Here is a 25,135-nt window from a genome sequence, read left to right as displayed (position 1 = left end):
AACTGGTGCAGCCACTATGGAGAACAGTATGGAGGTTCCTTACAAAACAAAAATAGAGTTACCGTATGACCCAGCAAACCCATTCCTCAGCATATATCTGCAGAGAACCATAATTCAAAGATACACCGCTATATTTTAAAATTTAGTTGAAATGGATCAGTTCCTTGACAGACACAAATTACCAGAATAAACTCAAGGAGAATTTCAAACTCAGTCGAAATTTCCTTATATTTATTTTGAAAAACTGGATTCGCAATTAACCCATACGCTTAATCTCTAGAGCCAGGTGAAATCACTTGATAAAATCTATGAAACATTTAAGGTGGAAGTAAACTCTACACAAAATCTTGTAGAAAGCAGCAGATGAAAGAAGACTTCTCAATTTATTTTATGTGACTAGTGCTGTCCTAATACCAAAAAAAAAAAACACCCCAAAACAAACAAAAAACAACAAAACAAATTAAATCCAGCACAGTGCCTTGAAGGTTTAAATGCAAACAGACCAATGGAATAGACTTTTATGTAGAGAGTAAAGGGTCCTGGCAGCTGATGGACAGATGGAAACGTTAGAATTATCATCACTTTTGCGAGCCTTCCTCTGACCCTCGGGGAAGCTGATTACTTCTTTGCCACCGCTGCTCCACCCTCGCACTTATTACACTAGATTTAATGACCACATTATATGCATTTATGTCCCCCCAACGTCTGTCAGACACGGACTTTCTCACAAATGTTCCCAAATCCATCATCTCGCTCTGGCACAGTGCCGAGTACTCAAATGTGCAGAGTACGTGATATATAATGTATAAATGAACGTGTGAACAAGTGCGAGAATAAAGGAATAAATGTGGGAGGAGAAAGCCCTGAATTTACTGATTAAACGTAAAAGATAAAGGCAATGGCTTGGGCACTGCAAAATCTTCCGTTTGATCTTCAGTCACTTTTTGGGTCCGTATCCCTCCCAAACATTCATAACAGCATCTTCCCTTACTTCACTTTGTGATCGCTTTGGGCTCTGACCCTGAACACCTGCGCGGTTTCCACTGCTGATAGGGATCAGCGCGGCCGCTAGATGGCGCGGGAGAGCTTTGCTTTGGAGCGCAGGTGTGCGTGCGTGCGTCTGTGCGTGTGCGCATGCGTGCGTGCGTCTGTGCGTGTGCGTGCGTGCGTACATGGCTCTAGCAAACTGATTTCGTAAGCTACCTCAAGGAAGTCAGAGAATTTTGGTGGAACAGGCAGTGCCAGGCGTCATCCCTACCCGTCGCGCCCAGGCCTGGGGGTGGCGTGTGGTTCCGGTCCTGGCCGAGCGTCAGCTGTGAGGTGACAGGTAGGTGCCCTTACTTCTGTGTCTGCTTCCCGTCTGTACAGGGAGAATTCTAACAGCACCCACCTCATAGCATTGGCCTTACCAGAAAATATTTAACTCAGGTGGAATTCTTAAAATATTTTCTGGGAGGTATGAGGCACTCAAAATGTCTCCCCCCCCCCAAATATTAGGTAATTTGCTGCAGATTAAAAATGGCTGATACTAGCTGTTTCCTCTCTCCCCTCTTTCTGTCTCTTTCTCTCTCTGCACCCCAGAAGTTTGCCTGTTACACTGCATTTCTCACACGTTACCAATATCCATTGTCAGTAAATTCTGCGGTCTCTAACTTACATCCAGAAACTGACGATTTTGTCCCACTTTTACCGCCATAACCCTGGCTTCGGCACCGTCATGGCTCCTTACGTCAATGCAACAGTCTCCGAGTGCGTCCCCTTCTGCCCTTACACCTGTCCTCCCCACACACACCTGACAGGTGCTCCTGGAAAAATGCCGATCTGTTAGTCACTCCTCTGCAGAAAAACCCTTTCCCACTCCAAACTCCAGGATGAGTTACAGCTACTTTTGTGCAGCTGAGCTCGGGATAAGCAAACATGCAGGTGTTTTATGCGATGGTCACCAAGGCACACGATGTCCCCTTGGCCAATCTGTGCCGTCACCTCCTGCCACTCCTCTCCCTGCTCCCGACCCCCCTCCACCCCCTGGGCTTCCGGTGGCTCCTGGCACAGCAGACCTGCCCCCTCAGGGCCATTGCTTTCTCCTCCCTGTAGCTTGAATGTTCCTTCTCTAGCCGAGCACGTGCCTCGCCCCTCGGACTTCTTCACAGAGCCTGCCATCGTCAGGCTATTTACAATTACAGTAAGTCCTCTACATACGAACCTTCACGTTGTGAACTTTCAGAGATGCTAAAGGACAAAGAGAGAGAAGAAAAAGTAACTGAAGAACCGAAGAGATTCACGACGCAGGAAATGGCAAGGGGATTTTCTTTATTTGAGGAGGCACTGTTGGTTTCTGAGGCACAGAACCTGAACGTAGAACGGTACACGAAGGTTGCAGCAGCCGTTCAGAATGTGCTACCGTGTCATCTATGACGAGAAAAAAAGAGCTACTACCCAGACATCACTGGATCGCTTTTTCAAGAGAGTAGAAAGAACTGAATCCAGCAAGGAACCAGAACCTGTGCCATCAGCGTCAGGCGTGAGTGACACTGCAGCTTGCCCTCCGTCTCCTATTGCTGACCATCATTCAGCTCTGCCATCTCCCACCTCCTCTCCCCGCTCTAGTCAGTAACTCTTCTTGCCTGTTCCCTCGATGCCAGCCCCTGGATGCCAGCTGTTGTACTGGACTACCGTACTTTTCAAGGGACTGTACTATAAAATTAAAAAGCGTTTCTCTATTTTTTGTGTTTCTTTGTTTTTTATGTATTCTTTGTGTGAAGAGTATTATAAACCTATGACAGTACATACCATATAGCCGACTGTGTCAGTGGGGTACCTAGGCTAACCTTGCTGGACTTACGAACAAATTGGACTTGCGAACGCGCTCTGGGAACGGAACTCGTTTGCACGTGGGGGACTTACTGTGCGCTTGGTCCGCCAGCACTCTCTGTGCTTCTCACCAGGCTTCATCTTTTCTCCAGAGCACTAGTCCCTTCTAACAGGACACGTTTCACTAATTTTTCTCTGTCTCACCAGGTAAAGACCCTGGCAGGGCTTTTGGTCTGTTTTATTCTTGGCAGTTTCCCCAGCCGTAGCACGGTGCCACCTACACAGCATTGGTATAAAATAATGAACGGATGGGTCCACTCGTATTTCCTCAGTTGTTTGTTCGGAGGCATTGGCTGCTCAAGGAAAAACAAGCAACGGTCCCCATCTGCACGCACTTTGATTTCATGGAGGGGCTGGAACTCTGGAATTACAGTGCCTTTGCACTGCAAATGGGCCAAGAGTTCTACAGTGGTTTTTCAGGACATCAGAAGAACATATCACTTACATTTGCGAAGATACATATTGAATAATACGTTTAAGTAGCTAAACTTTGCAAGTTCAAAGAGGAGCCTTCAAACACATTCTCTAGTTAGAGTCTTAAATTCTCTCTGGGAGGGATAGAAATAGCTTTGCCGATGCAACCTTTGGAGTGTGCCTTTCCCCAGCTGGACTGCCTCTGCTTTCTTGTTTGCCCTAAAGGGACGCTATGGACCTCACAGCTTGGCCCTGCGTTAGGCTAGTGAGTACGTGCTGCTCAAACCGAGCTGCTCTGAGCTCCTGGGGCTGCAGGTGGGCCACGCCGCAGCAATTCCCACAGCTCCATTTAAACTGAAAGTAACATGGCGGTTCCTTTTCCTTTCTTCTTTTTACCGTTATCTAATTGTGTGCGCTCAGGGGCAAGACATGGAAGGATGACTCGCACCCTTTTTGTCTGAATATGCTCAGGGGCGTAGTTTTATATGCTTTTAACTTCCATGCCTTTTCTATTATCATAAAAAAAATACTTGCTGTTGAAACACTCTGTGATGTAGGCCTGTACAAAGTGTAACTTAGAAGTTGTCTTAATTCTACCCCCACTGATATTCATTGTGTAAATACTTGGGCAATTTTATATTGTATTATAAAAACACTTGTGCAAGCTGCTTTGTCACTGTGCAGTGGTAAGTAAATTTTTTAAAAATTTATTTATTTATATTGAAGTATAGTTGGTTTATTATATTGTGTTAGTTTCAAGTATACAGCAAAGTGATTCAGTTATAGGTTACTACAGGATGTTGACTATAGTTCCCTGTGCTATACAGTAAACCCTTGTTGTTTATTTTATATATTCAGTGTGTTTCTGTTAATCCCAAACTCCTAATTTATCCCTTCCCTCCACTCCCTTTCCCCTTTGATAACCATAAGTTTGTTTTCTACTCTGTGAGTCTGTTTCTGTTTTCTATATAGATTCATTTGTATTATTTTTTAGATTCCACATGTAAGTGATATCATATGACATTTGTCTTTCTCTGTCTGACTTCACTTAGTATGGTCATCTCTAGGTCCATCCATGTTGCTGCAAATGGCATTATTTCATTCTCTTTTATGGCTGAGTAATATTCCATTGTATATATGTACCACATCTTCTTTATCCATTGATCTGTTATTGGACATTTAGGTTATTTCCATGTCCTGGCTATAGTAAACAGTGCTGCTGTGAACATTGGGGTGCATGTATCTTTTCAAATTAGAGTTTTCATGTTTTCCAGATATATGCCCAGGAATGGGATTGCAGGATTATATGGTAACTCTATTTTTAGTTTTTTGAGGAACCTGCATACTGTTTTCCATAGTGGCTGCAACAATTTACATTCCCTTTTCTCCACACTCTCTCCGGCATTTGTTATTTGTAAATTTTTATTGATGGCTATTCTGACTGGTGTGTGGTGATACCTCATTGTGGTTTTTTATTTGGATTTCTCTAATAATTAGTGATGTTGAGCATCTTTTCATATACATATTGGCCATGTGTATGTCTTCTTTTGAGAAATGTTTATTTAGGTATTCTGCCTATTTTTTGATTGGGTTGGTTTTTTTTTTTTTTTTTTGATATTGAGCTCTATATATATTTTGGAAATTAAGCCCTTGTCTGTTGCATCATTTGCAAATATTTTCTCCCAGTCCATAGGTTGTCTTTTTGTTTTGTTTGTGATTTCCTTTGCTGCACAAAAGCTTTTAAGTTTGATTAGGTCCCATTTGTTTATTTTTGCTTTTATTTCTTTGCCTTGGGAGACTGATCTAAGAAAATATTGCTAGGATTTATGTCAGAGAATATTTTGCCTATATTCTCTTCCAGGAGTTTTATGGTACCATGTCTTATATATAAGCTTTACGTCATTTGGGGTTTATTTTTATGTATGGTATGAGGGAGTGTTCTAACTTCATTGATTTATATGTGGCTGTCCAGCTTTCCCAACACCACTTGTTAAAGAGATTGTCTTTTCTCCACTGTATATTCTTGCCTCCTTTGTTGAAGATTAATTGACTGTAGGGGTGTGGATTTATATTTGGGCTCTCTCTTCTGTTCCATTGATCCATATATCTGTTTATGTGCCAATATCACACTGTTTTGATTACTGTAGCTTTGTAGTATTGTCCAAAGTCTGGGAGGGTTATGCCTCCAGTTTTATTCTTTTTTCTCAGGATTGCTTTGGCAGTTCTGGGTCTTTCGTGGTTCCATATAAATTTTAAGATTATTTGTTCTAGTTCTGTGAAAAATGTCATGGGTAATTTGATAGGGATCACATTAAATAGGGATTGCTTTGGAGAGTATGGCCATTTTAACAATATAAATTCTTCCAAGAGCATGGGTTATCTTTCCATTTCTTTGAATCATCTTCAGTTTTCTTTATCAACATTTTATAGTCTTCAACATATAGGTCTTTCACCTCTTTGGTTAGGTTTATGCCTAGATATCTTCTTTATTTTGAAGCAATTTTAAATGGGATTGATTTTTTAATTTTCTCTTTCTGATATTTCATTGTTAGTGTAAAGAAATGCAGCAGATTTCTGTACGTTAATTTTGTATCCTGCTACTTTGCTGAATAGTTTTTGTGCAGGGTCTTTACAGTTTTCTATATATAGTATCATGTCATGTGCATATAATGACAATTTTACCACTTTCCTTTGAATTTGGATACTTTTTATTTCTTTTTCTTGTCTGATTGCTGTGTCTAGGACTTCCAATATTATGTTGAATAGAAGTGGTGAGAGTAGGCATCTTTGTCTTGCTTCAGAATTTAGTGGGAAGGTTTTCAGCTTTTCACCACTGATTATTATGTTGGCTGTAGGTTTGTCATAAGTGGCTTTTATCATCTTGAGACATGTTCCCTCTATACCCACTTTGGTGAGAGTTTTTACCACAAATGGATGTTGAATTTTATCAAATGCTTTTTCTGTGTCTATTGAGACTTTGTCCTTTCTTTTCTTAATATGGTGCATCACATTAATAGATTTGTATATGTTGAACCATTGTTGTGACCGTGGAATAAATTCTACTTTTTATATGCTGTTGGATCCGGTTTGCTAATATTTTTTGAGGACTTTTTCATCTATATTCATCAAAGGTATTGGCCTGTAATTCTGTTTTTTTGTAGTGACTTTGTCTGGTTTTGGTATCAGGGTGATGGTGGCTTCATAGAATGACTTTGAGAGTGTTCCCTCCTCTTCAATCTTTTGGAAGAGTTTGAGAAGGATAGGTATAAGTTCTTTGTATGTTTGGTAGAATTCCCCAGAGAAGCTATCCAGTCCTGGACTTTGTTTGCAGGCAGTTTTTTGTTTTTTTTTTTTAATTGCAGATTCTATTTCACTTCTAGTATCAGTCTGTTCAAATTATCTGTTTTTTATTGGCTCAATTTTGGCAGGTTGTATGTTTTTAGAAACTTGCCTGTTTCATCTAGGTTGTCCAGTTTGTTGGTATATAACTGTTCAAACTATTTTCTTACAAGTTTTTTTTTGTATTTCTGTGGTATCAGTTGATATTTCTCTGCTTTCATTTCTTATTTTGTTTATTTGGGTTCTCTCTCTTTTCTTCTTGGTGAGCCTGACTAGAGGTTTGTTGATTTTTTTTTATCCTTTCAAAAAACCAGCTCTTGGTTTTATTGATTTTTTTTCTATTGATTATCTCTATTTATTTCCTCTCTGATCTTTAGTATTTCATTCCTTTTGCTAACTTTGGGTTTTGTTTTTTCTTCTTTTTCTAATTCTTTTAGGTGGTAGGTTAAGTTGTTAATTTAAGATTTTTCTTGTTTCTTGAGGAAGGCCTGTATCACTGTGAACTTCTCTCTTGTAACTGCCTTTGCTTCATCCCATAGATTTTGTAAGGCTGTGTTTTCATTGCCATTTGTCTTGAGGTATTTTCTGATTTCCTCTTTGATTTCATCATTGACCCATTGGTTTTTCAGTAGCATGTTGTTTAGTCTCCATGTGATCATTTTCCCCCATTCTTTCTGTGGTTGATTTCTGGTTTTATGCCATTGTGGTCAGAAAAGAGGCTTGAAATAATTTCTACCCTCTTAAATTTCTTGAGGCTTGTTTTGTATCCTAGTATATGAAGTATACTAGAGAATGTGTACTCTGGTATTTTTTTGGATGTAGTGTCCTTTAGATGTCAATTAAGTTAAACTGTTCCATTGTGTCATTTAGAGTCTCTGTTGCTTTATTGATTTTCTGTCTGGAAGATCTGTCCATTGATGTCAGTGGGGTGTTAAAGTCTCCTACTATATTGTATTTTGTCAGTTTCTCCCTTCATATCGGTTAGCATTTGTTTTATCTATTTAGGTGCTTCTATATTGGGTGCATATATGTTAATGAGTGGAATATCCTCTTTTTGTATTGATCCTCTTATCGTTATATAGTGTCCTTCATTGTCTTTCTTTATGGCCTTTGTTTTAAAGTCTATGTTGTCTGACATGAGTATAGCTACCGCTGCTTTCTTGTCATTCCCATTTGCATGAAATATCTTTTCCATCCCCTCACTTGTAATCTGTGTGACTTGTGCCCTAAAGTGAGTCCTTGTAGGCAGCACATTTTAGGTTCTTGTTTTTATCCAATCTGCTACTCTGTGTCTTTTTAACAGAGCATTTATTTAGTCTATAGACATTTAAAGTAATTTTTGATAAGTATGTATTTATTGCCATTTCAAACCTTGTTTTCCAGTTGATTTTGTATTCTTTTTTGTTCCTTTCTTCTTCATTTTGTTTTTCCTTTTGCGATTTGATGATTTTCTTTTGTATTACGCTTGAGCTCCTTTCTTTTTGGTTTTTGTGAATCTCTTGTATGTTTTTGATTTGTAATTACCCTGATTTTCAAGTATGTTAACCCTTAACCATACCTACTTGCTTTAGACTGATAGTCATATAAGCTCAAACACATTCTAAAAGATCTACACTTTCTTACTCGCCTTCCCACATTTTGTAATTTTGACATTCTATTTTTATCTTCATATTTATTCTTTTGCTGTTAATTGTAGTTATAATCACTTTTACAAAAATTTTTGATTGTTTTTAATCTATGTATTGGCCTATTTAAGTGATCTTCAGTCCTTTTATATATTTGCCTTTCCTGAAAAGATTGTTGTTTCTTTTCTATTTTGAGAAAACCTTGCAATATTTCTTTTAGGATAGATTTAACATTGCTATATTCTTTTACCTTTTTCTTGTCTGAGAAATTCTTTATCTTTCCTTCTATTCTAAATGATAATCATGCTGGGTAGAGTATCCAAGTTTGCAGATTTTTCCCTTTCAGGACTTTGAATATATATTGCCACTCCCTCTGGCATGCAGAGTTTCTGCAGAGAAATCAGCTGATAGCCTTATGGGAGTTCCCTTGTATACGACTCTTTGTTTTTCTTTTGCTGCCTTTAGAATCCTCTCTTTGTCTTTCACTTTTGCCATTTCAATTATGATATTCCTTGGTGTGAGTCTTTGCATTCATCTTGTTTGGGACCCTCTGTGCTTCCTGTTCCTGGATATCTATTTCCTTCTTTAGGTTTGGGAAGTTTTCAGCCATAATTTCTTCAAATACATTTTCAATCCCCTTTCTTCTTTTTTCTCCTTCTGGGATCCCTATTTAGCATAGGTTGGCACACTTTATATTATCCCATAGATCTCGTATGTTGCTTTTTTTTTTATTTGTCTTTTTGTCTGCTGTTCTGATTGGGTGATTTCCATTATTTTATCTTCCAGATCACTTATTTGTTCTTCTGCATTATTTAGTCTGCTATTCATTGCTTTTAGTTCAGTTTTTGTCTCAGCAATTGAGCTGTCTAATTTGGATTGGCTCCTCTTTATAGTTTCTAGTTGCTTGTTACAGTGATCTGCATTTCTATTGAAATTTTAAAAAATTCCTTTAGCATTTTTATTACCTCCTTTTTGAACTTGGGAGCTGTTAGACAGGAGTCAAGTATATAATAATAGGTATTTATGGAACATGACTAGAATTGTACCTTATTCAGTAGCTAAGAAAATAATTCCCTCTAATCTTGATTATTCACATTAATAAAAATATAAGAGTATCAATGATTAACATACAAGAATCTGTAAACTCTCCCGCAGAAAGGGAAAGCTAGCAGAAGACACAGCTTGTCCAGGTGGAAGAAATCATTCTGAACGTGAGCAGTGGGGGAGGTCAGGAAGCCCTCACCAAGGTCAGGCAGGGTGACCCCAGCACAGCCAGAGCAGGGAAGGAGGGAAAAGGGAAATTTAGGCAATTTGTGAGTGTTCTTTTTAACTATTGGATTCTAAAGTGATGTTTTTCTTTTTCTCCTTTTTTCTTAGAGGCAGAGTGGAATTCTATAAACGCAGTGCCTGTTCTGTGTCAGACCCAGGCAGGACTCTGGAGGGAAGGATGGTGGCCAGTAACCCGGTCCCTGATTTCCAGGAGGTGATGGCCGAGGGGTCAGGAGGTAAGTAAACCCAAACACCTGGCGGGGAGGAGGACAGCATGGCCGCCTGACCTGGGCGCCTGCAGGAGAGGATGGGGCAGCAGCTGGAGAGATTGTGGTGCAACGGTGTCAGGTGTCAGGGATGCGTGTCTGGGGTGGCCTGGCTGTGCAGGTCCGGGCCCTGGAGTACACGGAGCACCAGGCGGGCCGGGCAGCCCGCTGTCAGTTTGCAGACCGCAGGGCCTGCCTTTGATGCGGTGGATGAAGCAGGAGGTGGTGAGCCGGCTTGAGGTGTGGAGAAGAGAGGGGCTGGGGGACTCGGTGAGCCTGTTGGCAGGTGGGTTGAATTCGGTGCCCAGACGGATATTTGTGAGGGGAATTGAGATTAACGCTCAGGGATTAAAGCAGGAGAGTGGAGTTTTAGATTTGGACTCTTTCTGTCTTCAATTTGGGGGGTACCCAGGGGAAGGGCTGGGGGGCAGCAGCTCTGGGGGTGAGGGCCATTTCCACATCCATCTGGATACCACATGGTGAAGGCCCAAATCAGGACAGTGTGAGCCAGGGACACGCGACAGGAAAAGTGACTATGAGACCCGGTAACTGATGTCTGACGGGGCATTTCAGAGCAGAGAGGCCCCTATCAGCTCGTCTAAGGGTCCCTAAGTTCCCCGGTGCCCAGGGACCTCAGCACAGGGGGTCTGACCACTCTGAGACCTTGGGCGTGTGGTGAGTGCTCTCCCCTGGAGGATCCGTTGTTTGATGAGTTGTAAGCACCTCATTTCTTAATTATTTTAATCTGTTTTAGGGTAATTTTGTAGAGAGTGATAAAGTAATGCTGTTACCTAAGTTAACCTGATCTATGAAAAGCACAGATGTATGCAAAGTTTTGGGTTAAAAATTTACTGAAAAATGACCTCTCTTATGGCAGTATGCATATTAAAACAATATTGGATTACTAATACTGCAACTTGTATAGCTTTTACATTCTCTTTCAAAAGAAAACTAGCACTGGTGTCATAGGAACATAAGAAAAGTAACAGTTTTACCTGGAAAAAAAGCAAAACTGGTTTCCAACTACGACTTAATTCAGCTAATTTCATGAGTAGTGGTGGCTTTTTGGACTCGTCATTCATTCTAAAGCAGAGGTATACCTTTGTTTTGTGCACTGTAGTTGTTCAGACTGAGGTTTGGAGATTGAGTAAGTTTTTAAGGACTAACGTTACAGAATAAGATTTATGATGGTGCTTCATCGATAATGCTCAGTTGACAAAGAAATTGCTATTCCAGGTCCTTTTGGCCTGAAGAGTTTTTGTTCTGAATCTGTGGTTTAAATGCATAACAAAAGAAAGCTTTAATGGCACTTGCTTTGAAATTGGGTGTGATTACTTTAAAGCACTGTGGGTAGTTTTATTGCCTGAAACTATTTTTAAGTGCCGTTCTCTTCTAATGGGCTCTAACTGCAGCTGTGGGAAGAAAAGCTAGTGCGGAATTTGCTTGGGTTGAGAGGTGGGTGAGGAACTCTGGAGAACTGCAGGAAAAAGTCTTATTTTGGGGCCTTGGATTATCAGCCCCTTGTGCACCTTCCCTAGAGCTTGACGCAGGGGTGTTTTTAGCCTAACTGGACCAACTGGTGGTGTCAGGCTATCAGAACTTTTACTTTATGAAGCTGAACAATTTCTGAGAAAGGGCTGGTGGGATGACAGGCACGTTTGATGTGTCTCTTTCCCACATTCTGTGCAACACATTTGGGGCAGAAGAACTGTTTCTGATGTTTGGTGAAGTCAGAAGCCTTTGTAATCGGAGGCTGAAAAGGGTAACAGTACCAGTTCTGAGGCTTCTCAGGAATTTCCTTGGAAGAGGGTGGGGACGGAGGGACTCACCCGGCCAAAGGTGCTCAGGTAGGCCTCGGCGATCACCAGCCTCTGGGCGTTGCAGCGCTGGCTCAGGATGTCGATCAGCAGGTCCTTGTCACAGCCTGGAAAAGAGGCGTATTTGGAGAGTCGTGAGGCTGCTACCCTGTAGGTAGGAAGAACTCCGTGTCCAGGGATCAAAGCCAGCATGCAGGCCTTGTCCCCGTGGTGCTACCAGCAGGCAGGGAACAGTTCCAACTCAAATGGAAGTCACAGGGCAGCCCCTGACATGGCGAGGTACCTCCTGTCTCTCCTCTTGATGCTACAACTACAGATTTTCCTTTAAAAGGATTCAATAAAAATACAGAGGAGTGAAGAATGTGGTCTTTCTTCCACCACCCCTCCTACCCCACCAACAAAAGACTTCCCTGAACACCAAGCTGATTCCTGTTTGAATCGGCCCCGTGTCTTTCTTACTGTACGGTTCAATATGACTTACAACAAATGTACATTACAACAAAAGTAACTGCTGTGGTCCTGATGTCATCAGGTGAGAGGATCCCGGTCCTTGTCTTCTTTGGAGGAAGAATTCCACAAAGAGACATTGTAAAGCAGGCACAGAGTTTATTGGAAGCATAGTATGTGCAAAGAGAAAAAAGAAGCAGTTTGCTGCAAGAGCAGAAGCAAAGCACAAATACACACCCAGAGAAGAGTGCAGGAGTCCTGAACGAGGAGAGGTGATTTAAATCACTTATATGGGGCAGTTCTTCCAGGTCTCTGTTCTCCTCTGGCCAATTATCTCCCTTCTTTTCCCACATCTGACCTGTCTCAGGGCCCTCCCGATATGTGTGCACATCTTTTTGCCAAGGTGGATTCCAGCGCTGAGGCTAACGGGAGGTTTGACAACACATGTTATGGGGTAGCGCCCCCTCCCTTTTTGACCCCCGAGGAGCCTCTCTGTGCATGTGCACTTGGAGAGGTTTCCCTGACCTCAGGAGATGTGATAGATGTGGTCATCTCACCTCTTCAGCAGAGCTCAGCTCCTGCCATTAACTTTGTCCTTGGAGTGTCAGGGGAAAACAGAGCTCCAGTTTAGTCTGCTTGACAAACCCCAGCTGCTCAGCCCAGGGGCGCATCTGCCTCATACCTCAGTCCAGACCCCAACAGAAGGAAGAGTCCTGGGGAAGGGGCTGTGAGAGGGGGGGCCATGCCCCTGCCCAGGGGTGGGCGGCCCCTCCCCATAACAGAGGCTCTGCTCCTGGGCTCTGAGGCCCCCACTTCCTCCTGCACCAACCCATGAACCTGAAAAAACACCTGAATGCACAGCTGCTTCAGGGAAATTTAGCTGCAACGTTAGTGGTGGTAGAGTAACCAAGAAGGTGTTAGCATTCCCTCAGCTTGACCAAAATTCAGACAAACTTCTCCCGATTAGAAGCCCTTGACCTCTCTTTCTTTCTTTTCTTTTCTTTTCTTTTCTTTCTTTCTTTCCTTCTTTCTATCCTTCCTTCCTTCTTTCCTTCCTTCCTTCCTTCTTTCTTTCTTTCTTTCTGAGAGCATTTACTTCAGAAAACTTGCAGTTGTAAATTCTTTCTTTTCTCCTCAAGACGTAAATCTTCTCCCAACCACCTGCCAGTTTTAATGCCCAGAAATGCCTTTCTCAAGGACTTGGGATGCATCCCTTTGAAATATAATTGCCAGGAAAGATAGAGCCACTGTCTCCCAGCCTCTGTGGCAGGCAGGACCCTAAGTGCCAATGAGCAGTCTCAGAAGTCCTCATTGTGTTGACCAAGGCCCCCACCCCTGTGACCTCTAGAACATCCCAGGGCTCAGACCTCGCCTGCCTTTTGTTTCAGAGGAGCTGAGTTCAGTCTCTCTCCTCTTTCATGACGGCTTCCCTGCCTGTTGAATTCTGGGTGGTATGCTTTTTCTTTGACAAATTATGGAGATGAGGAGAAAAACGAGTTGAAGCGCTAGGATGTTAAGCAGATCATCTTTTTGGAAGTTAAAGCCATCCTGGATGTGTTCGGATCATGGGAAAGTGATGAGCTGCATGTGAAAGCATCCAGTGAATGAGGGCAAGGGACTGGGTGTACACGGATGACCGTGCCTGGAAGAACCTACAGGGGGAGCGAGGTATTTATGCAGGCGAGAGAAATGGTCCGGCAGCGCACAATGGAGGGAGGGAGGCAGAGGATCAGCTCCAGAGCCTGGGATTTCGGCTTTGGGAGCAAAGGCAGCCTGTAGAGAAAGGCACAGAGCAGCAGGTGCACGGGGCCCCAGGTTAAGCGCTGGAGCCAAGGCACATTAGGTGGTTCCGAAGGGATCTGCTGACTGCGTGATGGGCGGTCCAGATGAACGTATTTTTAATAATAAATAGAAGGTTTCTCAGTTGGATCCATTGTTGATTTTGTTGTCGTCACACTTCTGTAATGTTTGTAGCCTTCTGGTTTTCGTTGTTGTTCTGTTGGGATTATCCACAACCTACCTCTCTGAATTACTCTCCATTTTTCAAAGTTCATAGCAATTCTGGCTCATTTATCCTTCTAGAGATATTTCAGAGTAATTTCATATGGATCTCAAAAGTATTATTAAAATTTCAATTAAAATAACTGTAAACTTAGGAATCAATTTAGAGAAATTGTCTTTCTGTCACTAACATGATGTATCTGTTGAATTATTTATGTGTTTTTCTTTTCTAAAGGACTTAGTAAAGATTTGTAGAGTTTTGGCAAACAACAAGAAACTTGAGTTTGTTGAAATTATTCGTATTTGCATTTCTATTGATATTTCAAGCTATATTATTTTTACTTTGTTTCTTAACACATAATTGCTTAATGAAGTAAATGATGTTGAATTTTATGTTGACTTTGTATCCAGAAAAATTATTGGACTCTCATAATTTTTAATAACGCTTTTGCTTGATTACCTTGAATTTTGAGATATATTAATAATGTCCTCTGCAAATTCAGAGAATTTTGATTTGTTTTTTAGAATCATCGTATCTATTTCTCTTTCTTGTCCTATTGTATTAGGGGCAGGAATTTCTAGATAATTCCTATCCTATGGTTTAACAGAAAAATGTGACATGGTGAACCATAGCAGTCTCATAGGTTTTTATGATGTACAGTTGATTCTTGTTATTAGTGAAAGGTTTCTACAAAGTCACCGTGAGCATGAATTAGTAAATGCTGAACGACTGCTTCTAGGGGAAATATAGGAAAACTCAGCTGCTAGGAATAGAGGGAAACTCCCTCCACTTCTGTAAGGAAGGTCTACACACACCCTACAGCTCACATCATATTGGTGGTGAGTAAGGCCTGGGGCAGGTGAGGAGGCCTAGTCTAAATAGCACCCAGTGTTTCACAAAGATTCATTTTGTCTTGTCTGCAGCTTTACCATGAGTTAGGCATATAGGTTAAAAATAGTTCCCCTTGCCCAGGATCTCATAGGCATGATCTGGAAATTATATGTGTTAACTGAGACAAAATAAACACAGTTGTTCTAAGAGTGTGTGGGTAGGGGAAGTAGCTTGTCGCAGTTAGGACTTGGCAAGTGGACTGCACTGTTAGAGATTGTTACCTGAGAGGTACTGCTTTTCCTTGGTGAATTGTTATACAACTTAAGACAATTTTTCTTAAAACTACTCATTTCCATTTGCGTCAGAGAATATCTTTGCTTTCTGATTTTTCTATGTAAAACACAGTAGCCAAGTCAAAAACCAACAAGTGGGACTACATTAAACTCAAAAGCTTCTGCAGAGCAAGAGAAACAATCAACAAAGTGAAAAGGCAACCTACAGAATGGGAGAAAATATTTGCAAATCATATACCTGATAAGGAGTTGATATCTGCAATGTATCAGGAACTCATACAACTCAATAGTAAAAAAAATAATAATAATAATCTGATTGAAAAAATGGGCAAAGGACCTGAATAGACATTTTTCCCAAGAAGATGTACAAATGGCCAAGAAGTACACGAAAAGATGCTCAACATCACTAATCATCAGGGAAATGCAAATCGAAACCACAATGAGCTACCACCTCACACCTGTCAGAATGGCTATCATCTGAAAGACAAGAGATAAAAAGTGTTGGCAAGGATGTGGAGAAAAGGGAACCCTCCTGCACTGTTGGTGGGAATGTAAATTGGTGCAACCACTATGGAAAACATTACGGAGGTTCCTCAAAAAATTAAAAATAGAGCTACCATATGATCCAGTAGTTCCACTCCTGGGTATTTATCCACAGGAAATGAAATTGCTTTCTTGAAGAGTTATCTCCACCCCCATGCTCATTACAGCATTATTCACAATTGCTGAGACATGGAAACCACTTAGGTGTCCATCAACAAAGGAATGAATACAGAAGATATGATACACACACAATGGAATATTACTCAGCCACAAAAAGGAAATCCTGCCATTTGTGACAACATGGATGAATCTTGAAGGCATTACACTAAGTGAAATAAGACAGAGAAGTGCAGATACTGTATGATTTCACATACATGGAATCCAAAATAGCTGAATTCATAGAAACAACCAGGGGCTGGGGGATGGAGGAAAGGGGGATATGACGGTCAAAGTGTACAAACTTCCAGTTATAAGAGGAATAAGTTCTGGGGATCTAACATCCGTCATGGTGACTACAGTTAACAATACTGTATTGCGTACTTGAAAGTGGCTAAGAGAGTAGAGAGTAAATGTTCTCACCATAACAATAACGACAAAATGGTAATTCTGTGAGAAGAAGGATGCGTAAACTAACCTTATTGTGTTGACCATTTAGCAAAATACACATCTGTGAAATCATCACATGGTACACCTTAAACTCACACAATGTTATAGGTCATTTGTGTCTCAGCAAAGCTGGAGAAAACCCACCGTAGCCAAGGAAAACGTTTGCAATTGTCGTTTTCGATCGCCCTTTGCCAGGGGCGTCAGGATGCACACACTTTCACAGCGTCTTGAGCTGTGTTCTTGCTCTGTCATACTGCAGCAGAGGTGTGCCGTCAAACCCAAAACCTCCTGAAATTCTTCAGCTAAAGCACTGACAAGCAAAAACCTACACGGGTCAAAATGAATCCGAATTCTGACCTAAAATTGCGATGACAGGAAAATTGAAACTGGCACAAAGAAAATTTTTCAGTGAATAGATTGCTCTGATTTATAGTTTTAAAGCAAAAATCATTCTCCTGAAGAAAAAGTTAATCCATAACTGTTTGTTACCCTGTCTCCAGATTTTTCTAGCGATGATTAATATTTTAAAAGGCATAAGCATTGCGGACTCTTAAAGTTGACTTTAGAGCATATTCAAAGTCCTTTATTGTTTTCCTCCAGGGTCCTGCTATTGGATACACACACACACACACACACACAGTATAGCTCGTGTAAAGACGACCTTGTCTTCAAAGCTGAGAGCTTGCTTTCCCATGAAAGGCTTTGTATGTTTCATGCAAAGGTTTCCTTTCTGTTGTCAGTGTTTATCTTCGTGCTCACCAGATGTCCCCTTATGACAGGTTGGATGTTTAACAGCTCCATATCATATCTTAAAGATTAAATCTTTTTAAAAAGAACTCAACAATTTCCCGCTTCTCTCTACATTCCTTTCCTAAACTCTAGTTCATTCACTGGACATGCACTTACAAGCACCTGACCCAGCCTCCCGCCCTGGGAGCTCAGAGGCCAGTCAGCAGGTGATGGGGAGGTGGGGGGTGGGGGACAGGCCTGGTGGAGGTGGGGTCAGAGGCAGGACAGTGCAGAAGCAGGTGCTGGGCTTGGGACAACTGATACTCTTTGGAGGGCAAAGAAGGGTTCAAAGAGGAAGGCTCAATTGAAGGGATTCCTGAAGGAAGAGAATTTGAATTCCAAGTAGATGGGAGAAGAATATAGCCTTCCAGGCAGGGGGATTACTGGGCCAGTTTGCAAGGATGTGGAAAAGCAGATCCCCTGGGGGAGCAGCAGGAAGTCTGATTTGGCCTGACGTGGAAGTCTCAAAGGAAACAGGCTAGCAAACAAACAAGGGCGAAAAAGGATGTTTATCCCAGATTAAGTGTTTTGGTTTGGAATTTCATTTAGTTGATAGGCATTTAAGAATCTAAGGCAAAAACATGTCAAGATCAGATCTGCAATTGCGAGAGGCAATTCTGTTGATCTTTTCTATTATTTTTCTTGTTCTACTTTTTTGCCCAGCTTTTTGTTTGAATCTGTGTTTGCCTTCCGTTAGACATCAGCTGTTTACACCCATGTTACAGTCTTAAGACAAGGTAAAGCACAGGAAAAAAATGACCAGGAAAGGTGCTAGAAATCACCAGGCTTACCAAATCCCTGGAGTGCTCCCCCCAGCATTTGGGCGTCCATCATGGGGTTGAAATTGGGAGCCGGGAAGATGGTTCCCTGCACCTGGTGGGGAGAGTCAGAGAGAAAGGGATTGCAGCAATGCACACCAAAGGTTTCAACATTTTTTTAGATAAATAAAAACAAAAGTACATTCTATATGTTTGAATTACTCTAAGACATACACACGGGTCTATTAAACAAATGTGTTAATTGTATGTCAATTGCAGAGACTTAATTGTGTTCTTTTTAGTCTATTGGCTTCTCCTGCATTGGCATCTATTGTCCATCTAGGAAACTGAGGAACTAGAACTAATAGTAGAAAAGTGTAAGAATCAGATAAATACATGTCTTCTTAGTAAACACTAAGCATTTTCTTAGGAATTGGAGACTATTTTATAGAAACTGAAAAGAGATGAATTGTGGGGATTCATCCCATTTAAATGAGTTATAAGTGGCAGTTCACCACCACAGCTTTTTTTTTTTTTTTTAACAATTCAGGGGCCCTGAAATCATATTAGAGAACATTGAAACATCTGAATTTGGATTAGGGATTCATGATGAAGATGGGGCAGAGATTCTTGGCAAAGCCTGCAGCTGCAGAGGAAGACGTGAACTCGTGATGATTCTCTGTTTAAGTTCTCCCTCGTGCTAATAATAAAATGGCAGAAGACGTAGGTGAGGCTTTGAGTCGCTTATCTGAGACAGAGCCAGCAGGACTGGGAGGTGTAGTATGACACTCAGACCACCAAAGTGTGTTAAGAAGGGGAGCTCTCCCCTGTTTGTCGTGAGTTTGCCCAGAAACATTGGGAAAAATGTCTTCCTGTAGAAAACGGGTCTCCAGGCCTTCAGCAGGCAGGTTCACCGAGCTCTTTTGCAGAAGGTGAAGTTTTCCGGGGCCCATAGTCTAACAGCAGAAAATTAATTAATTTATGAGCCAAAGACTGGACCTAACTTCTAGTCCAAGAAATATGCATATACCAATGCCAAAATATTTATGAAAAGATTTTTGGGGGATTAAGAAAACTGTTCACTTGAGTTAAAACTAAGAATTCAATTCCATTTGTATTCCACTTGACTGATGTTAATAAACAGGAAGCTGCCTGTTTGAAGTAGACTGGAAACCATATAGTAGTTGTAATATGGACATATTCTCGTACGTAGAAGTACAACCAAATTAGTGAAACATTCTTCTTAAATCCTAGACGGACAGACATATGTAATTAAAATATGAACACAGTTTGCATCTTATGATGCCCGTGCCTGTGTTTACAAACCAATGTCCAATTTCCTTCTAATATTTCAAGCTTATTGGAAATGATCCAGAAACTAAGTTCTCTTGAGCCAACTCTTGATTCTAGAAGCTATTTATTAGGAGACATCATGAGTTTTATCTCCCTTATTCACTAGCCAGTCCCATTGGCTGAGATTCTATTAGGAAAATAGACTATGATTCTTCTTATATTTACTAAATTAAGTTCAGAGATCAGATTCTAAAATAAATTTCCTGATTGAGTTCTCCTCACCTCAGTCATTTTGTTTTGAATCTTATAACCCTAGAGAAATTTAAGATTTAAACTTTTGAAAGAAGAGCCATGCCTTTAAATGTAAAATTTCTTTTCTGCTATTTGTCACTGCCTTTTACTAAATCCTTTTTGTCTGTGTAGCTTTTTCTGTTTTTTTTTTTTTTTTCATTGGAAATATTAAAGGTTTTTTGAGGCATGGAAAAGAGATACTTTAGTTCCCTGTGTCAGGAGTTAGAAGGCTTGTTTGGACAAGTCTGGAGGGGCAGTACCATTCAATGCCTGGTGACCTTAGTCTTGCTGTGTGCTCTCAACCAAAGGACTGTTTTAAAGTATAATAGAGAAAATGTATTTGAAAACAATGGGACATACTGTTAAATACGTGTAAGTTATCTAGGCAATTTCAGCACCGAGTGTGGAAATGTCCATCACAAAACAGAACATTCATTCCTGGCCAGGCTAGGATCCCCCAGTTTTCTACTGGAGTATGTGCTACAAAATGAAACTGTTTATCTTTTGCACAAAAAAACAAATGAAAGATAGAAAAAAGAAAAAAAAAAGCTCTGAAAGTATACATAAATTTAGAACTGTCTATAGTGATTTATCAGACACAATTTGTATGTGAAATAAGAGTCCACAGTTTTTTTCTTCACAGTTTTTTTAATCCTTATATAGACTACTAGTACAATGTCTTTTTACAGTATAATGCAAAAATTATTTATTCATTTATTTATTTATTACAGTTCCAATATCCTTTGCCACTTAAAATTATCTCCTTATCAATTAGCCTTAAACGAATACACTAAAAATGTTTTTTTAAAAAAACATTGTGAATGTTTAGTAATTCAGGAAATAGTTTTATAGTATTTGTCGTTCATGCCCATTTATATAGCATATTAAATCATTATATTCATTTTATGTCAATTATACTTCAGTTAAGCTCAAGTGAGCAACATTATTCCATGTAAGACACGTATTTAGTGTTCCTTTTACTTATTTTCTCATTGGGATGCTGACTTTGTCTTTTAATGGTCATATTTTTCCAGTTTCATTGGGATATAATTGACATGTAACATTGTGCAAGTTTAAGGTGTAGAATGTGACTTGATCCATGTGTACACTGTGAAGTGATCCCCACGGTAAGGTGAGTTAATACACTCCTCACCTTGCACGTCCCTTTTTTTCTGATGAGGACATTTGAGACCTAGCAGCTTTCCTGTATACAAGACAGTGTTGAAAACTGGATGTGATGAATTGGGAGATTGGGATTGACATATGTACACTAATATGTATAAAATGGATACCTTATAAGAACCTGCTGTATAAAAAAAATATAAAATAAAATTCAAAAAAAAAAGAAAACTGGAGTCACCATGCTGTACATGACATCCCAGGACTTGTTCACCTCAAAACCGGGAGTTTGTACCTTTGACCAACATCGTCCCTGACAACCACCATCTGTCAGGCACCATTTTGACTGAACTCACCAGTTAAGCTATGGAAGCAGTTCAGTTACCGGTTTTAACTTTGTCCCCTGAATTAAACAATTATTTGAAAAAATTAATTGATTGATTAATTGCTTTGGGCCATAAAACGTTTTTCGAGTGATTACAATACGCCTGTAGGTATGTATTCCTCGATTTTCTTTGGACTGTTTTCCAGTATTTGTGCTCGGCCACATTCTATGCATCCTCACACCCAACACCAGGCTCCCTGATGACATCAGTCTACACTGAGAGCTTCTTAAACTTCCCTACCGCTCACGGCCCTTTTATTTTTCATTAGTATCTTACATTTTTCTATTTGATACAGTTCTTTTTTTTTTATTATTGGAGTACTGTTGATTTACAATGTGCTGATTTCTGCTGTACAGCAGGGTGACTCAGTTATACATATGTATACATTCTTTTTTATATTCTTTTCCATTATGGTTCATCTCACGATGTTGAATAGAGTTCCCTGTGCTCTGCAGTAGGACCTTGTTGTCTATCCATACTGTATATACTAGTTTGCGTCTGCTGATTCCAAACCCCGAGTCCATCCGTCCCCTTCCCCCTCCCCTTTGGTAACCACAAGTCTGTTCCCTATGTCTGTGAGTCGGTTTTTATTTCGTAGATAAGTTTTGATACAGTTCTTAAAGTTGGGGCTTTGCCTATGTCAAGTACAGTATTGTTTTATAATTTGCTGCCACACAAGTAGTTGTTCTGTGGTTTCATTCCTTATCCTTCTAATTATATTTTATGTCCCTTGTCTGCAGAGGGTACATCAAAACTATGTCTGATTTTCTATGCAGTGAGACATCTTTTTAAAATGTTCTCATTCACTGGTGATGTCACTTAAGTTAAATGATTGCTTTAAAAAAATTCATTATTGAGATTTTTGGCCAAATGACCTGGCTTTATATATAATTAATATGATAAACTTTCTTTTTGTTTTTGTTTTTTTTAAACAAATACAGAATGTACATGAATTAAGCAGATTCTTGAAATCATTATACTGATCATATTTATTGTTTGTATTAGGAAAACTGAAGAGAGACAGACAAATCAGACAAATGAGAATTGTCCTGGAGAAGAGGGTGTGGGGTGGGAGATGGTCCTAGTTAATGGGGCACGTCTGGCTTGACAGTGACTTGGGTGAGAAGCAAAGATAGAGGTGAGCTGTCACGTGATTACCAAGGGACATGGAGTGTTTTTTTAAGCAAGAGAGTGAAATAATCTGATTGGAGTTCCACTCTACAGCCACGTAAAGAAAGAAACCAAAAGAAGTGATAGAGATTGTAGGCATGGCTAATTCAGAACCTCTAGCAGGTATAATGCACACCTGAACTGAAGCAAACTGTGTGTTCTTGATGAATGCAGTTTGCTTGTTGACCGAGTGTAATTTAACTTACTAATTTTTGAGGTGTATTTTAAGTTAACCCAGTCACGTTAGTTTAACCTTTTGAAAGAGTAAGAGACTGTTGTGTCAGGTATTTCTCAGTATGTATACCTTTAAAGCAAAGTCCTTTTTAATGTACGTGTTCCTAATTTGTTCACATCTTAGAGCAAAATGGAAATTTTGAAAAAGTGGACACTTTCCAATGTGACATGAAAATAATGTGTATATGGTAAAATTATTTTTTTACCTTGAAAATGGTCAGATTTAGAAATAGTATCACTTGTCGCAGGCAAAATAAGCTCCAGTGTCTGTCATTTCCATTTGAATTCTCACCACAAGGTAATCAAAATATAATCTTTGCTTCTAGTCATTTGTGAATTTAGATTTTGACAGGAATAAAAAACACTCCCATTTTAAACGACAGAATAAACTGCCTCATGAACTCACTATGCAGGAGATCATGAGTGATTTGTAGATTTAAAATTGGTTCCAGAATCTACCTCCTGACTAAATAATGAACGGATTTCTTTAACTGACAGAAGAATTTCAAAATTATTGTCTGGAACTGAATACAGACTGGAAAAGTCACATATAGATGGCTCATGAAGTTGATAAAAATATGTTCATCATCTCATATCAATAGGTACATGGATAATGCATATTTCATTTACTCATAGTGACCCAGGGGCCCAGGGTCCATAAACCCATGTTGCTTCTTATTCAACACCCACATTGTAGTCCTTTCTCTCATCTGGCTTTTAAGTCACCCTCATCCCGACGACCTGAGAACCTAAAGAGTTTGGACTTGAAATATCAGCTGGACTGACTGGGCACCTGCCTGCATGTGGGTTTCAGCGAATAATTCAGCTTTGTTTCGGTGTAACGGAGATTCTTAGATTTCCAGTGAACTGAGGGTTTTTGGAGCCCTGTGAGGAAATCCTACAGAAGTCCTGGGCCTCCGTTTCCATAGGGCACATACTCACCTTTGGGGCATTGGTCCCTGGATCTCCAGACGCCCTGAACCCCACTCTTCTTTGACTTCTGTCTGACAGGAGCTTCCTGAACGGTTTCAGTGGCTTCAGCATGACAAGCCCTGGGGGTTGATTAACCAGTGTTTTAACCCACCCTCTCTCATCTTCCACGAGTGTGTCCTTCAGTCCAGTCCCGTCCGTCCTCTCCCCACAATACCTTCCACAGGGCCCCCTTGTCTTCACCTCTGCTACTGCCCCCTTTACCCCTTCCCCCGGGTCGCACCCAACGAGCTGTTCCCACAGCCAGAATGGTCCTTCCCAAGATCAGACACGTCCTGTGTCCTTCTCTGCCTAAGGCCTTCCTGCCCAGAGCAGTGATTCTCAGTATTTGTTTTCCGCTCTGGCCCACGGGGTGGTTGATTTTCACATGAAAGAAACATCCCCGGGAGCACCTAGGTTTACAAACACATCCCAGTGTGCTAGCCTTGAGGACACTGCAGTGTCGTCCACTCAACAGAGTATATGGTCATAGGTCGGGGTGAGAATATCATATATTGGGCAAAACGTGAGTGTATGGAATAGAAAAAGACGTTCGAGCTTTGGCTCGTTGGTCTTGATGGGAGTATTTTCAGTGTTCGCGGCAACTCGTTCCCATGACTGAGAATAGATGACTGTGGGACTCAATTGGATATTTTAGCAGTGTGAACAGTGCTCTTCAGGACTGGTCTCTGACCGTCTGCGTGGGTTCGTGTCTTACTTTCTCGCCCTGAACCTCTCGGCTCCTATACACGACACACAGCCCACACCCCAGCCCTGAGTGACTCTGTGGCCTTGTCCCTTCTGTCCCTTCTGTTTGGATTGTTCTCCACCCGTGCCCATCTCCACACACACTCGCATCCTCTGACTCCACCGTGAACATCTGTTCAGGATTTAACTGATGGCTCCAGGGCCCTCTGTGCAGGGAGTCCTTCCTGACACCACCCCCCCCACCTGCCGCCCCAGGAATTGTCTGCCCTCTTCCTGGTGCCAGAGCTGCAGGACATCCTGCTCGAGTGCCAGGAGCACAGCAGAAAATATCCATTCCTAGTTCTACCAGGTTTCCAAGAGGAGTAAGTCTCATTAACTGGGCGTCCTTTGTTTTGTGGAAAACGGACCTGAATGTGAGTGGTTATGCAAATTTAGAGATCGGACTGTTCTCGTGAATAAAGGAAGAATATTTGGATTTCCAGGAAACAGTTTGGGATGAGGTATGACAAGTAACACGAATGGATAGTGATGCAGAATTACTCTCATTCCAGGCAAACTCTGGACTCAACTCAAATTCCACCTGTTATGTGGGGTCTTTCCAGGTTTTATCGAGTATTACCTATGGTTTACTTTGCACCTCTGTTGACCACGGCCTTGCATTTTTTGCATTTGCCTTTTCCCCTAAATTTTCAATTTCTGAAGGGCAGGGACACTTCTTCTCTTGCTTTTCAAAGCATTTAGGGCAGCACCTTAGGTAGAAAGTGGGCTCTAAGAATGTTTATAAAATACTAAATAGAAAAATACATGGACTCAGAGACATCTGCTCTCATCCAGCAGCTTAAAAATTCATTATTCATATAAGTGGGCTGTGCTCTGGGCATTTTCACCTGCATTTCCTGGGTAATCACCTCAGCGGTCTTGTGAAGCTGGTGATACTAAGCTTATTTCACAGATGAGGAGATTCTGAGGCTAAGTTGTCTGAAGCCATGCGGGTCGTGTGTCGTGAAGCTGACACTGAAATCCAGATTTAACTCCCTGGCTGGAGCCCTTTCCCTTAGAGCTGAAACTGATGTAAAATAACATGTACGATTGAGG

The 25,135-nt window shown here is 40.9% G+C and overlaps 1 protein-coding gene across 1 annotated transcript in view; it reads right to left on the bottom strand.

Moving 5' to 3' along the window:
- Nucleotides 1-25,135, bottom strand: part of ANXA10 (annexin A10) — a 65,981-nt gene that overhangs the window by 20,366 nt on the left and 20,480 nt on the right. The window contains exons 2-3 of the mRNA XM_059926711.1: nt 17,904-17,985; nt 11,614-11,708 (exon numbers count right to left, since the gene is read on the bottom strand). Of these exons, the coding sequence (XP_059782694.1) occupies nt 11,614-11,708; nt 17,904-17,985 (177 nt within the window). The remainder of the gene's footprint in view (nt 1-11,613; nt 11,709-17,903; nt 17,986-25,135) is intronic.

This window comes from Balaenoptera ricei, chromosome 6 (assembly GCF_028023285.1).
Source record: "Balaenoptera ricei isolate mBalRic1 chromosome 6, mBalRic1.hap2, whole genome shotgun sequence".
Lineage (NCBI taxonomy): Eukaryota > Metazoa > Chordata > Mammalia > Artiodactyla > Balaenopteridae > Balaenoptera > Balaenoptera ricei.
This window is presented reverse-complemented; position numbering and strand designations above follow the sequence as displayed.